The sequence below is a fragment of the Microsporum canis genome, genomic scaffold (genome assembly GCF_000151145.1).
Source record: "Microsporum canis CBS 113480 supercont1.4 genomic scaffold, whole genome shotgun sequence".
In the NCBI taxonomy this organism is placed as follows: domain Eukaryota; kingdom Fungi; phylum Ascomycota; class Eurotiomycetes; order Onygenales; family Arthrodermataceae; genus Microsporum; species Microsporum canis.
This window is the reverse complement of record NW_003299166.1, coordinates 438792-454931: the sequence shown is the minus strand read 5'-3', so window position 1 is coordinate 454931 and position 16140 is coordinate 438792. Positions and strand designations below refer to the sequence as shown.

Here is a 16140-nt window from a genome sequence, read left to right as displayed (position 1 = left end):
GCGGGACAAAAGGCCAGCACCGTTCTCCGTTTTTCCTCGCTAATTTATATGTGTGCCTAATTTCTTCTGTCTTCTTCGTCGTCCTTTGTTTTGATATGGCCGTCTTCGAAATGCACGGCGTTGTGGTGGCGGCGGCATTGTTGCTGGCGGTACGGGAGAGAGAAAAGAAATCTATGAACTGCTTCAATTCTTGAATATGACTGATGAGATTCTATAGTATCCCCTATGCAAGATCATCTACAACTTGTACTTTCACCCGCTGGCGAAGATCCCCGGTCCTCGGACATGGGCAGCTACACGTCTCCCCTATATTCGAGCCCTCATCCGGGGAACGATAGTACACGACTTTGAAAGGCTTCATCAGAAATATGGGCCGGTTATACGTACTGCGCCGGATGAAGTCACCTTTGCGCATGGAGAGGCATACAATGATATCTTTCGAGTCCGTCAGGGGCATAAACAATTCCTCAAGGACCCCATCTGGTGGGCACGGCAGGACGGCCAGCCTGATTCGATTCTGAGTGCAATGAGCCCGGAAAACCATGCTCGCATACGAAAGATACTGGCTCCCGGCTTCACTACACGTGCTCTAAAGGCCCAGGAGCCGCTGGTGCAGAAATATGTTAATCTTCTTATTGAACGGATGCACGACAAGGCGAGTGAAGTAAAGGACGGTAAAAAGGGGGCGGAGTTTGATATCGGGCCCTGGTTCAACTTCACCACCTTTGATATCTTTGGAGAACTCGGCTTTGGCGAGTCGTTTGACTGTCTCCAAAACTCTCGGTACCATCCGTGGATCGCTCTACTTTTCAACAGCGTCAAGGCAGCCTCGTTTATATCGGCCACCAAATTTTTCCCCCTGGTCACTTCCATGCTTATGAAATGTATACCCGAGTCTCTAAAGAAGATGCAAAAGGATCATTTCCAGCAGATTGTCGATAAGGTGGACCGGCGTCTCAGCTGGGAACTTGACCGGCCTGACTTCATGTCCCATGTTATCAAGGCGGATGGAGGCACCAAGATGCCAGTGGGAGAGATCTACGCTACCTTCATGGTGATGACGACTGCTGGGAGCGAAACTACGGCCACGACGCTGAGCGGAACGATGAATCACCTTGTGGCAAATCCGGATATACTTGCGAAACTCACCAAAGAGGTACGCAGCGCATTCCAAAGCGAAAGCGACATGAAGCTCGATGCCCTTCAGGGCCTCGTATACCTCAACGCCGTACTACGGGAAGGCCTGCGGCTTTGTCCGCCTGTCCCATGGATGTTGCCTAGAGTCGTCCCTCGCGGAGGTGATACTGTCTGTGGAACTTTGTTACCTGAAGGTGTAAGTTTTTTTGTTTCTCGTATACCCTCTGCTTTCTTTTCTATATATATATATATATAAATGCAAGACATCTGACACCCCTATGTCAGACTGCGGTAAGTATCCAAGCTTACACTCTGAACCGCGACCCGTCATTCTTCCACTCTGCAACAACCTTTATCCCTGAGCGTTGGCTCCCAGAGGCCAGTGCCAACCCAAAGTCACCCTTCTTCAAAGACCAGCGGAACGCTGTTCAGCCGTTCAGCGTAGGACCAAGAGAATGCCTAGGTCAGCACCTTGCATGGGCAGAGCTGAGGCTTATTCTCGCCAGATTAGTCTGGGCCTTTGATTTTGAAGCGGTAGAGGAAAAGAAACTCAAATGGGAAGAGCTGAGGACGTTTCTTCTCGTTGAGAAGAAACCGATCGAGGTAAGAATTAAACTGCGATCAGATTGAGGTAAACTCCGCGGTGATGTGTATGTATAGGGCGTGCGGCTGGGATCATATCAGAGACCGATACTGGTCGTTCGATACTACCAGACAATAAGGGATGGGATGGCAGGAGCTTTTGCTTGTAGTATAGTATCCTGGGACCAACCCTGTTATATTCCATTTTCTTATATGGGGTACCCTTGTCCAGATCAAACTCACCCTGCACTGCTACATGTTGGTAGCCTGTCATCCTTCATTGGTGCATTTCTCCCCATATCAAACATCCGACATCTGCATACAACCCATGGCAATACTGGGCGTAATATACATAGACGACCAACACGGCTGCATATCCAAGCTTCAGGGCACCATCATTTCAACGGTGAGAAACGTTTACTTTCTCTGCTTTGCTTTCGGCTATAGTACGTATACAACAAAGATGCCTTGCTGACTCCTTATACCTCAAAGCCTGGCATTGTACTCCCTATACTCCGTACTATGACGGTGGGAATCCTTAACCTTATAACCGGGGCGAATACGATGTAGGGTAGCTTCATCCAGCTAGCGATATGTTTATTCTACATTGAGTCTCGGTGGGCGCCCCGCCGGCCCATCGTTGGCTTGAGTATAGTAAGTTAGTTATGGAGTAACCTACATAGTAGTTATATTAAGTCCAAAAAGCCCAGACTTGGTCCGACCAGGGTATAAATAGCTAACTTGAGTACTCCATACAGAGGCAGAACATAATAGTTGGTTCTGTTGTAGGTATCCAATGAAAGTAGTTTTTGGGGTTTATTAACTGTTAATGCTATGAAGCCTTTGCGTACCCCGGCATATATACATAGAGATAATGTGGTATACATTCGTGAGCAATAATAAAAGTATCTCATCTAGTTTAGCGGATGATGGCTCGAACCCCCTTCGTATCGATTTTGGGGAGCGGGATAAGAAAATCATGGGCTTGCTTTACGTCACTTTCGTCCGTTTCGAAAAGCTCGAACTTGGGGCCATGAGGTCGGAAGAGGACTGCGAGAATAAGGCTCATTTCAGACATTGCTAGACTGTATGAAAGAAATAAGAAGTCTGTTAGCCCCCAAAACTGTGGATACTCATGCATCTCTTCGCATACGAAGCAAACGCCGCTAAGAGGGGAACGCATGCTGCAGGCAGATCCGTCCACAGCCACTAGATGGCCAGTAGAGGTAAGGGAAGAGATCACTCACTTCATTCCCAGGCAATTTCTGGAACCTCGTGTAAATGGCACATAACTTCGGTGCATTTCAGGGGTAATCTTCCCAAGCCATCGGTCAGGGATGTACTTATCTGGCTCGGGGAATGCATTCGCATCAGAGTGCATGAAATAAGCTGACATTCCCACAGGAACCTGAGGGGGAAAACGATGACTGGTGTTAGAGCTTGATGGTTTCCATTTAATCAAAGAGAGTTTGGAAATATGATCTTACTCCAGGAGGGATAGAGTACTGCTTGTACTGAATAGGCACATCTGGTGAAATACGGGGAAGTCTGTGCATAACACCGTAGCTGAGGCTGTGGAGTAAATTGTTATTAGCATTAGTTTCATGCACCAAGATTAGAGCTAGGGCTTACCGAAGGGACTCCTTGATTAGTGCCTGTAAGAAGGGCAGCTTTTCTAGCTCAGCCCAAGACGGGATGCGTTGTGGCCAATCTGCCATCACATCCCTGAGCTCATCCTCCAGTCTTGACCGGATTTCTGGGACGGACATTATGTAGAAGGCTGTAAAGCCAATTGTACGTGCAGTACTAGCAGTTCCACCACCGAGAAGCACCTGGGCTTCTTTAGCTAGTCGTTCCGGTGATCGTTCAGATTCAGGCATATCACTGGTTGCAATATAGTGGAAGAGAGAGGCATGATGGGTATCCTTCTTGCCTGTTTTTTTACTTTCTTCCGTGTCTCTTAGAGCCCGGTAGATGTGTTGTTTGGCAACCTATATTAAAAATCTTAGCTTATAATTTCTATTATTTTCGATTCGCGGCCCCTATCCAGTGATTCAAAAGTGGTTTACTTACATCCTTGAAGTTGTTAAACATTTGGCCCCTTGGGAAGGCCCGGAGAAGGATTGATTCCGGAATAAAGCTCACAACCCTGCTTAATGTTAGAATGTTGCATCTCATTCAGCCGGGGGGTACGGGGTAGCCAAACTCACTGGACAATCCAGGGAAAGGCAGTGAACAAGGGAATCGAACGAACTATGGTGTGAATGGTATCGTACCTGGTCCCACTGTCAGATTGGTGTCTTGTTGTTAGAATAGCTCTTGTGCATTGCATACCACTCGGGGTTAAACGTTGGGTGGCTCAAAAAAGTCTTGCTCTCATCTCCACTATCTAGGCAGATTTTCCCAATGATGTCGCCGGAAAATGCGGAGAATGCATGGTCCAGTCGTATCACGGTGTTTGTCCCTTCAAGGGCTCTGATTCGCGATTCCAATTTAAGAGCTACCTCTGCCAGCATATCTTGAAGCCGCATAATCCCCTGACGGGAGAAGAATGGCTCAAGTGGCTTTCTCCTACGTCGATGGAGATCATGGTCCACAGTGAGTAAATGTGATCCTGATGAAAATTTAGCACTGACAGAGCTCTCCTCTCTCTCTTGGGGGAAATCAGCTAACCATCGAAATCAATTCCTTTGCAAAAAACATCATAGTGACTAGTTCTGCGTTTACTCTCTGTGACATAGACCTCGTTGTAGAAATCAGGGTCACGAATGGACAGCTCCTCAGGGTTAATCCGGATTATAGGGCCTTTCCCAAATCAAGCCATTATGTCAGAGAAATTTTGCATTTACCAGGAAGGGAAATGATATTGGCAAAGATCGATTATATTCACCATATTTGTCGTGCATCTTCTCAATTTCAAAGAGGTATTTCCCATTGCACCACCAGTCATAGTAGAACTCCGGCCAATAAGTCGCAATAATCCATTTCGATCCCGGAAACTTGGAAAGCGGGGAAAAATAGAGATTGTAGATGATAAGGCTGAGAGAATACAGGATATATGACCCTCCCAATATAGTCAGGGTGACGGGTAGGTTGAACGATATGTTATCCATTGTATGTGCTTTCAGGGAGAGGGCGTATTAGAAAATGGAAGAGAAGATGCTCGCTAGAGACCGAAATTCATTGCAGTGCGCATTATCTACCTTTTTATTTGCAGAAATAGTCAGCCCAGCCTTGCACAATGTGGTTTGGTAGCGCTGTACCGTCCCTCGATTGAGTTTTAGGCAGCCCCAGGATGAAATCTCGGATCAGCAGCCAACAGGGATGACACCAAGAACGGACCCTGCATACGAATCCAATCAGAGTTATTGACGCCGTAATTTGTTTTCATGTATACATACGTATTGCAAACGGAAAGAAAACGGGCTCTCGTGGTCCTGCTGTCAGCGCATCCCAAGCTATCATGGTTGTTTTGGCGGCTGAGCCGTTGGTTAGACTACAAGCCTTGCACTATAAACATGCGTCTTGGCAAGTCGACCCCTGTCTGTTGTTTTACTTTTGGGTTAATGGCTGGTAGGTTGGCTAATTTAGGCCCGGCAGGCTGAAAATGACAATCGGCTGGCCCGCCTGAAGGTTCCATCTAGTTACCAGAACAGCTTCAAGACAAAGCTCCACCTCGAGCAAATCTGGATCATGGCCCCATTCGTCTTCCTTCCATTCCCAGGGGCTGGGTGCGCCGCAGCTTTCCGTGCCTGAGGTACCTTAAAGGTATATGCTCGGTACTATAAACGTTATTGAGCGGGTGATAGGGTATTTGAATAGTGTGAAAGGATCATAGGCTGTAAATGTTGGACGTACATCAGGGTAACATATAAAGAGGCTAGGGATCTAGATATGTAAGGACTCTAGTTCCCATGTCTATTCCATCCATTTTCTGTGCAATATTTGCTGTACCCTTCCTGCACTTCTCCTCATATAATCTCCGCTAAACATCATAATCGGCCATGGAGTTCCACTACTCTGATGAGATTGACCCAATGTTCTATGAGACTGATGGCCTCGCCCACGGCATTCCTCTTCGTATCCATCGGGATCCCTATAAAGAGATCAACGGCGCGCTCCGCGCCCAGAATGACTGGAGCAGGCACGTACGTCCGGTGCACGGCTACAAGGGTGGCCTAGGCTACCCTTATAGTTTCATTCGCGTAACTGTCCCAGAATGCCTCCCTGAGAGACTAGAGATCATCTCGTATGCCAATGAGTTCGCATTCCTCTATGACGGTAGGCCCATTATGACTCAATCCATACCATCCGGTGCTAATATATCATATAGATGCCATGGAAAAGCTTGACCTAAAGGGAGTAAGTGAAAGGCATTCCATTCCTGCATGCCTTATATTCATTGCTAACCAGGAGTAGTATAAAGATGGGCAACATCATGATATGCTGGATGCTTTTGATGACGACAAAGCATTGAATCAAGAAGCCAGATCCAACGATGGGCAGGAGAAGAAGCTCCAAGCCCAGATTTTGGCAAATATGGTTGCCATAGATGCCCCACGCGCCATCACAGCTATGAAGGCATGGTCCAAATTCGTTCAACTCGCTGCTCGAACAAGGTCGCGGCCATTTGATACTTTAGAGGAGTATATTCCTAGCCGAGTAATCGATGCTGGTGAGCTGTAAGTACTTTTGTTAAATCCTCGCCATTTTTGTTTGATTCTAACTCCTGTATAGAATCTGGTTCGGGACATTGACCTTTGGTATGGCCCTTACTATCCCGGATGACGAATTAGAACTCTGTATGGAACTGGCCAGGCCAGGATACGCCGCTCTTGGTCTCACAAACGACCTATACTCTTGGAGAAAGGAGCGTGATGAAGCTGTAGCAGATGGCCTAGACTATGTCTTCAACGCGGTCTGGGTCATCATGCAGGAGCGATCTCTGAGCGAAGAGGAAGCGATGGTCGCATGCGCCGAGGAGATCAGAAAGCAAATAGCCAAGTATAACATCATCGTCGAAAAAGCGAAGCAGGATCCTAGCCTCTCTAGAGATACTCGCGCATATCTAGAGGCAGTGAGATTCAGCCATACTGGGAATCTCGTCTGGAGTATTTACTGCCCAAGATATCACGATTATTGAGGTATCGAGGTGAATAGAGGCACAGATCCATACGCCTGGGGCTGGACTTTCCCTGTTGGTTTCTTGTCGTATAGTTTTCTTTTTCTTTTCTTTTTTCCCCTCTATTTCCATCTTGATTTTTAGTGATGAAATAATATTAAGTTGTTTTATGTATGGTCAACGTCAATTTTCATACGATGAGTGACAATTGCCAAAAGTATTATCTTTATTCAACCAGTTCTTAACTTTTTGCTTGTATAGTGAGGTGACGGATAAGTATCCCACAGTGACTTTTCTAGCCGCCTGGAGGAGTAAACATCTGCCTGCGGTTTAACTTAGGATTGGCCATCTGTAGGGGCTGTGTCAGAACCTCGGGCCGGCATTCCGATTATAAGGATGGCTTCCACCAAAAGCAGTGAAAAGGGCGCGTGGACTTGAAATTGGACGTTGCTCGCTCGTTTGGTAGCCAGTGAGCTAAGTAGGAACCCGCCTTATCCCTGTCCCAGCTGCATATACGTATATACTATGTACACAGTCCGAAGTGCATAAACTGACATGTTCGGGATCATCAAGGCATTGGGAGGATGAGAGAATTGAAGAGCCTGATAGGAGATGTCAATTTTATGCTTTTTGGAGTTTGTTTAAAGATTTTATCATGTGATTTAAGCTTATAAAGTGGGGTTTCAAAGCACAGACAAGTTCCATATTTAGCGACTTCCTAAAGCGGAAACCAGCGTGCATCATGACATCGCACAGCGTAACAAGCAGATACGCAACTCTGTGGCTCTGCATACCGATGTTCTAGATGGAATAAGTCTCGCTGGATATACGGTAGAATTCTCAACCGCCCTGCCTAGTTGCCCCCCAAACGTCATTTAATTTCGACCTTCAACATGGTGAGCATAGAGTACCTCTGACACATCCTCCTCATAACCTTCTTCCGTCAGAGGGCAACGTGCATATGGACCCATCTCGATTGGTAGGTCACTGTGGTAGATCCTCGGCTCATGCCCATGGTGAAGATCAGCCCTGTCTATAGAATGATAACTAATTATTAATGAATGAGACCAATGATAACGTCGCACAACTTTTGTCCAACAGTTCAAGTATTTCGTGACCAGGCGGAGGAGTTTAGGTAGTATTCAGAATATTGACAAAGGACCTTTGACGCCAAGGGCCACCATTCAAACCCCAGAGCCTAATCTCAAACTTCCTCGCGACAAGCTTCTCTTCCTTTCTGCCTGCTAACTCTTAGTGTCGATTGACTTCAACATTTACCATCTCATTTCCCACTAACCAAAGGGCAACCAGCACCAGATACGGAGCTTGTGATCAAAATGGGTGCTCAGTTCTCGCAGTTTTTCCCACCCAAGCCGACCTGGACAGAGGCAGATGTGGGTTCACAGGATGGAAAGGTCTTTATCGTGACAGGAGGTGCATCTGGCATCGGCTTGGAACTAGTCAAAATGCTTTATCGAAAAGGAGGGAGGGTTTACATCGCTGGGCGGTCCGAGGAAAAGGCACAAACGGCAATCCAGGAGATACAGGCTGCTGTGCCCGAGGGTGGTGGCTTGGAGTTTCTTCATCTCATGCTTGACGATCTAAACAGCATTAAAGCATCTGTCGAAGCATTCAAAGAAAAAGAATCCAGACTCGATATTCTCTGGAACAATGCAGGCGTCTCTCAGCCGCCACTAGGAAGCCTATCTAAACAAGGGATTGAGCTACAACTCGCAACAAACTGCCTGGGACCCTTCCTCTTCACACAATTACTTCTTCCCCTCCTGGAAACAACTGCGGCAACAACCAGCCCTGGTTCAGTACGCGTTATCTGGACAGGAAGCCAAATCGTCGAGTTGTCCGCCCCGAAGGGAGGCATCGTCATGTCTGAACTCACCTCCCCCCCTCAAGATCAAACTCGCACCTACGTCACTTCAAAGGCTGGAAATATGTTCATTGCATCTGAGCTTGCCTGCCGAGTTGGACCTTCTCATAACATTATCAGTGTTTCTCTCAACCCAGGAGCAGCGAATACAAATCTCCTTAGACACAGTCCATGGATGAAATTCTTAGCGAGACCGTTGCTATATAAGCCAGAGTTAGCCGCCACAACCGAGTTATACGCCGGATTGTCGTCAGAAGTAAACTTGGAGGAAAACGGGTGTTATATAATACCCTGGGGCAGAATTTCTAGAACACTGAGACAGGACCTGGCTGATGCGTCAAAATCGACTGAGGATGGCGGAACCGGGAGGGCAAAGGAGTTTTGGGAATTCTGTGAGAACAAGACTAGGGATTATATGTAATTACGCCACCTGAGGTAACGAATCTGATTAACCATACCCTCCAGATTAGTCCGAAATGCTTCAATAGAATAACCCGGTCTTTTAACACAGTAATGTTTCAGTAGTATTTGTATATAATTATGCAACAGTCAACATACGGCTGTACAGAGAGAGGTAGTGAGTAGGAGTAGTCCAAGGGTGATAAGACATTTCCTTAGCTTTTTTTCCACGAAAAAACATTAACAGTAGGGCTCAGATAAGGAATCTAGTTAGAGACATTGAAGCAGCCCACTAGGGGTGGCAGTAGAAGTAAAAATACCTATCAATCAAAGAGTGTTGCAAAATTGGAGTTTGATGCGTTCAGCTCTTTGCTGGATGTGTTAGGAAAATCTATAAGCTCTAGTGGTTAATATGTTCTACACTTGCTGTTCAATGAAAATTGTTTGCAACCAAGATAATATTATAGATTTTGATCGCCTCTTAGCTGATGAGATGCACGAACTGGAAGTTCCTGCCGAATCGTTGTCATCAATACTAAGGAGCACATCTAGCCATTCATGATGCCATATTTCCTTGTCTTCCAGTCTCACTCCGTCCGGGAAAAAGGTCCAGGAGAATAGGTTTCGAGTGGCAGTCTCGGAGAGTCTTTCGTTAAAGTCGTTATTGGAGATTTGCTGCGGACTGGTAAAGACAGTGTCACACAATCTTCGTTGAATGAGCTGCAATGACCTGCTATTGTGTATAGCTGAGGCATAGCATCTGTCTCCCTGTTTATCAAGGGAGGATATATTGATCGATGGAACCAAGCCATAGTCATCGAAGTACTGCGCCTCCCCCTGTTTTTGGCCACGCCAAACCCAATGGCTATAGATCAAGCTATGACCGCATGAGACATGTAACTGTACTCCAAGAGCAGTATCCCCAAGCTGCACATACCCAAATGGAGGGTAAGGGCTCAATGGTAATGCCCCATAATCCAGAGATTCAAAATCTGTGATATAAAGAAGCCGAAATTCATCCTCACGCGGGATGATTTTTTTATATGTAAGACTCCTTTGCAAGTTTGGCATACGGTGGAATGTCGGGTCCATAAAAGACTGTGACGATGAACTCCATACAGCTGCTTCCAGACAAATCGGGGGTATAAAACTTTTATACACTTCCGGTATCCTATGTAGCATTCCGGTTATCATCGAGCCCAGCAGCAAGGGCGCAATGTTTGGAGATCTGGCAGCCAGCATTCGCACAATAATGTGGTGTTTCTTTTCACCGACAAGGGATGGCATTATCTCCTGTAGCGGCGTGTGAAGCCACTCACTAACAAGATTGCATGGTATTCCTGGTTCCCAGAAAGAGCTAAATAGGCAGGAAGATATCACGCCAGGTATGGCCGATAACGACATAAAATATGGAATCTCGTCAGTCGATGGAATCTTCTGCCTATACTCTAGAGTGCTCTGCTTATTCAAGTGAGAATATAATCGGGGTGTCGGTAAGGTAACAGGCGCTCCAAACCTAATATGGTTTGGTATGGTAAGGGCGGCCATAAATGCAGTAAGGAGTTGGTCAAATATGTTATGCACTTGAGCGAATTTAAGAAGGTAACTGAGAGCCTGGTTTGAGGATGGAGGGTTGATATTAGATGATAAGTTGAATATAAGTTTATCATGTTGAATAGTAAAAAATTCATCATCTCTCAGATGGCAGGCCCATGGTGAGCAGTACTCAGCCTCAAGTCTAGTAAGTGTCGCTCGCCATCCGCATCCATTGGCAAGGATTGCAGTCCACCATCTAGATTCTCGTTCATCTGCATTGCCAATTGATAATATATAGTGGTTATCTGAGAAAGATTTGTCCAGCTTTTCCAGTACCGTTGCCCTGGTATCCGTATAGTATGTGCGGTCGTTTTCATTTCCTCGGAGCTCAACTAGGCTTGTAGAGAGGACGTATGACCAACCCAAAACGAATACACAAAGATAGTTACCAGCGGGAAGAATGTGCGTTAAACTGCCAAATCCGGTCCACTCTGGAAGAAATTCATTTGAAAGACTACAAAGTGTAGGCTTTAACTGTCCAATTCTTATATTTTGAGGTCTTGATTTCTTCGACTCAGAGGTAAGATGGCAGGCAACAGTTGACTGGATATTCCATATCGAGTATCCTTCTAGGGATAAAGCATGTTTTTCAACGGTTTCTGCAACGCTAGAAGCATCAGGTATAGCAGGAATCCTGCGTAAAAGAGCTTTTATATTGCTACAGGAGGCAGGAAATTGTGCCGTGCCCTGTGCAGAGGAAAGAAGCGATTGCCATTTATGATGCGAGTAGTCTAGGACATTAGCAGACTCTTGAGGGCTTGGACGGAGAAGGTCACCCTGTTTGCACCTTTCATGCTTCCAACAGGGCATCGTTGTCCAGGTACATCGACAATATTGATATCGAAAGATGCCTTGAAGTCAAGCAAGACAACAAACATCACGATAAATCTAGACACATCACGTGATATAATAGCTGAGTAATATATGATGTAAGAGAAATGACATAAGCAAGAAGGCGCAGCACCTTTCTCGGCTTTCTTAACACGAAGTCACAGCGTTTCTTCCTTTTTCCCATCTCAGAGCTGACTATGAAACAACGCTGGATGTTTTGGTGGAAATAGCATCATCTCTTGTCATTCGTTCCGGATAAAATAGCTGCGCGCACCATGGCTGGATGAGATGCCCATGGGCTCGGGGTTTTCTTCCACCATGTTTGGGTCCGCCAAGACGTTCCTGATCCTCTTCTCGCTGGTGGTGTCTGTCTCCTCTCGACCCATCCCCTATAGAAGCCAGTTTGATACTCTGAAGTCGCATAGCAGTTAGTTCCTCCTTCTCCTTATCAATTGATTCATACATCTCGCAATATAGCTGATGGCTGATGTGGTATTCGTGTAGGTAAAGATGCAGTTGCGGTAGAGTTTGAGACACCATGCAGGCAGTGTTTTGATGATAGTGAATCCAACGTTGTAAGTCAGGAGTAGAACAAATACCCTTTATCTAGATCTATTACCTTAAAGTCTAACGTGGAGGGTAGATATTTAATCTTCACCTTGCACGGACAAATAATGTCTGTGGTGAGAGTGATGTGCGACTAAATGGCCAGGAGCTGGACTTTACCTGGGACGGTGCCAACGCCGTTGGAGAAGGCGTGGTTCGGGCCCTGTTGGCAGGAAAGAAAGAAGATGTTGACCTACATCTACATTGGAGAAGCCTGTGCATTGCCAGTCCTAAGGATTCCATCGAAGATTATGCTGCTCAGATACTCACCGTCACATTCTATCCTGCAGGCCAGGAAGAAGGAAACGCGACGTCCGGATTTGCGGTCTCGTTTAACTCTGTGGGTGAACCAGAGATCTTACGTCTCGTTACATCCCCAGCACCAATGTCTGATGAAGCATCTATCTTGGAAGCGTGGCTGAACACCAATGGAAAAGACAAGCAGCAGGAGAGTCTACACAAGGATCCTCCTCTCACTGCTGCGGATTTAGAGGAGGAACTTACGGAGTTACATAAATTAAGAGACCAGGCCAAGGCCCTTGATGGCCTTATCAAGGAGAAGGATGAAAGGATCCGAGAGCACCTCTTTGAGGACTGTACCAATCTTACCGCGCAACTCAAGGAGTGTAAGACTCTACAGTGCTTTATAGCAGCGACCTTTCAGCTTGTCCCGGACATGTTCCGCCTTGTGAAGCATCAGTTTGGACCGTTGCCAACATCTTTAGCCGACAGCCCTTGTCGACCAGTGTCCAAGATTCGTCATGATGGTGAATCAGATGACTACTCTAATGGAAACAGCTCCAGCCCAGTCGAGGCATCCCAGCCTGCCAGAGTTAGCAATACAACAACTGTCAATGCCCCATCAAATTCCAACGTAGGTTGGACAGAGCCACAAAAATCCACACCACCCCCATCCAACGAACTACCTTCCCGCTCAGCTATAATAAAACATGTCATTCGTGACTTTGCATTCGTCTCTCTTTTTGTGGCTGTTATTTATATGCTCTTGAAACATTGCGGCAACTCTATAAGCTGCCGACGACGTCGGGTGGACATGCTAGCTCGCCGTGAAGAGAGGCGAACACTCCACGCCTATCGAGCCGCAGCATGTCGATACCGAATGAGACAATGGTGGCACAGGCTGATAGGCCATGGAGAAATATCTCCAGTCGCTCAATCTCCAACTAGCCCTAGCGGCGCCCAGCACCACGATATTCGGATTTCAAGTTTACAACCTGACTCCCCAGAGTCTGACGACGGTACAATGCCGAATGAAATCCTTGGATTACGACGAGTATTTGAGTTTGTGGGGGAACTTGTGAATTCTAACGGTGCACAAGCCGCGGCTGACCAAACGCGGCCCAGACTCGCCCCTCAAGATATCACAGAAATAACTGCGCGGAGATATACAGCCGGAACGCCAGCCCCCTCTTCCACCGCACCTTTAACCACAATCGGCTCTCCAAGGGCAAGCACTAGCATCCTGAGTTATGAAACTGATTCTGAAGATACAGTTGACAGCCTTGACCCTGAAACAGCCACAATGATGAGTGGATAGAAAGAGTCTTCATTTTCTATCATCTACTCCCACTCGGTTGACTCGGAATCAATATTATTTGTTTAATTTACATTCACTTACTTCTATCCTTCGTGTTTAAGTCTATATTCCTTTTTGATTGGTTGGTCACTCATACCTTTGCCTTTCTATTTCTTGTCAGTTAGACTCTATTTCTACTCTCTTGTGCTAGTATGAGATGGATATATCTCCCTCCGCTTTTGCATTAAGAATACAATGCAATGGAGGTAAGGGCGATTGCGCCTTTAACTAGCCTTATTTAATGCCTCTGGACTATTCATTGTTAACTAGTATATTGCTACTTTGCTTCATATACGAATCTATTATCAGTTTGAATAACGTGAAAACTTCTGGTAAAGTTAGTTTCTCAATTTCTGTTTTGCTAGAAGGTCTTGGTTATCATACACAAATACAATTAAGCCTAGTTTCTATGAAGTTCACTCTCCATTTTATATTTTGGCCTTCTTTGCGCTCCCATTCCTGGGCCGGGGTTCCTCGCTCTCATCGCCATCTTCAATGGTAAATTTCCTCTTCGATTGTTTCTTTTTCATAGAGACAGGAGTTTCGTCCTCTCCATCGTTGTCTTCTTCTTGTTCTCTTCTTTTCCCTTTTTCTGTCTCGTTCTGCTTTTGCGAAGCGCGCTCATCAAATGCCTTCAGCAAAACATCGTACCCTTCTTCAACGTTCTGCAGCGTCTCATTTAGTTTAGTCACCCTTTCATCTTTATCGATCTGTATCAGCATGTCGCGATGTCGTTTATACAAGCGTTGCTTAACCAGCATACGCCACCAATAGTACCTTCTGTCATGTTCGTTTTGCAAGCGGGACTTTTGTGACGTTAGACGGGTCATGTTAACATTCTCCGCGCCACGATGAGTTTCAGGTATCTTGCTGAGGAGATACATCTCAACGAGATGGGCAAATTGTGTAGGGGCGATTTTGAACTCTTGTCGAAGTTCGTCGAGCGCTTTTGTGGGGATTAAGAGAGATGTTGGCATGACGCGGGGGTGCTTGGGAGGTTTAGAAGAGGATGTTCCGGAAGAACTTGTAGTTGGGAGTGGGTCGGGGTTGATTGTGACATTATGTTTGATGAATTCTGGTTTTAGGGTATGGTAGTCATTTGAGTCTCGAAGAGCATCGAATGATTCGTTTGGATCTTCGATTGTTAGCTCAAAGATGGTAGGGTCATCAAGACATGCCTTTTGAATCGTTCGGTAAAGTTGAGACCCGTGGCCGGCGTGTTGATGAGGCTTGATGATGAGGAACTGGGCGATACGTAGACGCGCGGGTATCTTTGAAAGTGGGAATGAGTCGAATGCGTCCTCTGTCTTCGATTCGATCCCTAACTTTGCATCACTCGATGACTTTGGGTGGTAAAAGTACCATCTGTATGTAGTTGCATATCCTGCAAAGGAATATCTGGACGCCTTGGGGTTGGAAGGTTTTCTGTGTTTCTCATATCTATAGATAAAGTTAGAATCTCGTTATTATTTAAAGGCCACAGGGATACATACACGAAATATATTATCCATCTTTCTAGTGTCCAGTCGAAGTCCTCTGTCTCGATGGGGGTTCCGCCTTCAATAAAGAACGAGACAAAAATCTGTATTCTATCAAGTACTTTACGCACCTCCGGGTCGGCAAGAGAGCCTGCCCATATTTCGTAATCTCTATCATCCCTAGAATAGCTATGTACAAGCTTTCCCGGAGGTGTAAATTTTGCCGCATCGTCCTGGTTTATGCGCTGCCGAAATTCATCGAAGGTCGAGAATGAAGCTACCACGACATTAGTAACATTCATATAGCTGTTTCAACCCTCCTACATACCTTCAGGAAGGCATGGCTTGAGGATCCCAAGGAGATCAGCAGCACTTATATCTTCCACCTGCTTAAACTTCTCATCGTATGAGATATGGACGTGCGATTGGAGGTCATGGGCGGTAAAGCGAAGCCGGATATTCAGCTTCCTATAGCCAAATATCGTCTCTTCGTCCCCGAAGATCGGATAGGTGAACTGCGGGTAAAACGTTGAGAGAGTGGTGAGCTTCTGGCCATCTTCGGCGGGTTGGACCATGGATATTTCCACTGCATCATTCGCATCACACGTCCCTAGAAAGCAGCAGGTCAGCAGGCTGAGCAAACAGATCAGCAAATACTGAAGTACTTACACTCATTTTGTTTATCCATCTTGCACCGAACCAGTTGCGCCTCTTTGGTTTTTTCTATTCTTCCCTTCAAGCTGAAGCTTTGAAGTACGAGAATTAAATTAAGAAACGCGACGCGAAGTCTTGCTTAGTAAGCACGTCAATGATTATCTAATCTCTCAACTTCTACTTCCAATATTTAATCATTTCAAGATTATAAGAAATGATCATCACACTGTTAAATTGTCGATATCTAACACGG

General features: G+C 46.0%; 7 protein-coding genes across 7 annotated transcripts; 4 read left to right on the top strand and 3 right to left on the bottom strand.

Annotated features, from left to right (window-relative positions):
- Window positions 1-95: 95 nt before the first annotated feature.
- Window positions 96-2066, top strand: MCYG_04148 (benzoate 4-monooxygenase cytochrome P450; the record flags this gene model as incomplete). The annotated part of the gene is made up of 4 exons (XM_002846365.1): window positions 96-149; window positions 218-1333; window positions 1423-1740; window positions 1986-2066. The coding sequence occupies 4 exons, from the start codon at window positions 96-98 to the stop codon at window positions 2064-2066; spliced, it is 1569 nt and encodes a 522-aa protein (XP_002846411.1).
- A 572-nt stretch (window positions 2067-2638) lies between these two features.
- Window positions 2639-4832, bottom strand: MCYG_04147 (CND11p; the record flags this gene model as incomplete). Its single annotated transcript, XM_002846364.1, has 9 exons — window positions 2639-2804; window positions 2967-3127; window positions 3207-3291; window positions 3352-3710; window positions 3793-3868; window positions 3930-4004; window positions 4054-4333; window positions 4393-4524; window positions 4610-4832. The coding sequence occupies 9 exons, from the start codon at window positions 4830-4832 to the stop codon at window positions 2639-2641; spliced, it is 1557 nt and encodes a 518-aa protein (XP_002846410.1).
- Window positions 4833-5723: 891 nt separating this feature from the next.
- MCYG_04146 (fusicoccadiene synthase) lies at window positions 5724-6862 on the top strand (the record flags this gene model as incomplete). Its single annotated transcript, XM_002846363.1, has 4 exons — window positions 5724-6000; window positions 6053-6081; window positions 6139-6401; window positions 6457-6862. 4 exons carry the CDS (start codon window positions 5724-5726, stop codon window positions 6860-6862), a joined length of 975 nt encoding a protein of 324 aa, XP_002846409.1.
- A 1316-nt stretch (window positions 6863-8178) lies between these two features.
- On the top strand, window positions 8179-9147 carry MCYG_04145 (short-chain dehydrogenase; the record flags this gene model as incomplete). Its single annotated transcript, XM_002846362.1, has 1 exon — window positions 8179-9147. The coding sequence occupies one exon, from the start codon at window positions 8179-8181 to the stop codon at window positions 9145-9147; it is 969 nt and encodes a 322-aa protein (XP_002846408.1).
- A 301-nt stretch (window positions 9148-9448) lies between these two features.
- MCYG_04144 (conserved hypothetical protein) lies at window positions 9449-11599 on the bottom strand (the record flags this gene model as incomplete). The annotated part of the gene is made up of 4 exons (XM_002846361.1): window positions 9449-9516; window positions 9629-10002; window positions 10063-11452; window positions 11509-11599. 4 exons carry the CDS (start codon window positions 11597-11599, stop codon window positions 9449-9451), a joined length of 1923 nt encoding a protein of 640 aa, XP_002846407.1.
- Window positions 11600-11840: 241 nt separating this feature from the next.
- MCYG_04143 (conserved hypothetical protein) lies at window positions 11841-13716 on the top strand (the record flags this gene model as incomplete). The annotated part of the gene is made up of 3 exons (XM_002846360.1): window positions 11841-11979; window positions 12057-12127; window positions 12196-13716. The coding sequence occupies 3 exons, from the start codon at window positions 11841-11843 to the stop codon at window positions 13714-13716; spliced, it is 1731 nt and encodes a 576-aa protein (XP_002846406.1).
- Window positions 13717-14183: 467 nt separating this feature from the next.
- Window positions 14184-15921, bottom strand: MCYG_04142 (histone acetyltransferase type B catalytic subunit; the record flags this gene model as incomplete). The annotated part of the gene is made up of 4 exons (XM_002846359.1): window positions 14184-15195; window positions 15249-15510; window positions 15562-15843; window positions 15903-15921. 4 exons carry the CDS (start codon window positions 15919-15921, stop codon window positions 14184-14186), a joined length of 1575 nt encoding a protein of 524 aa, XP_002846405.1.
- Window positions 15922-16140: the final 219 nt, after the last annotated feature.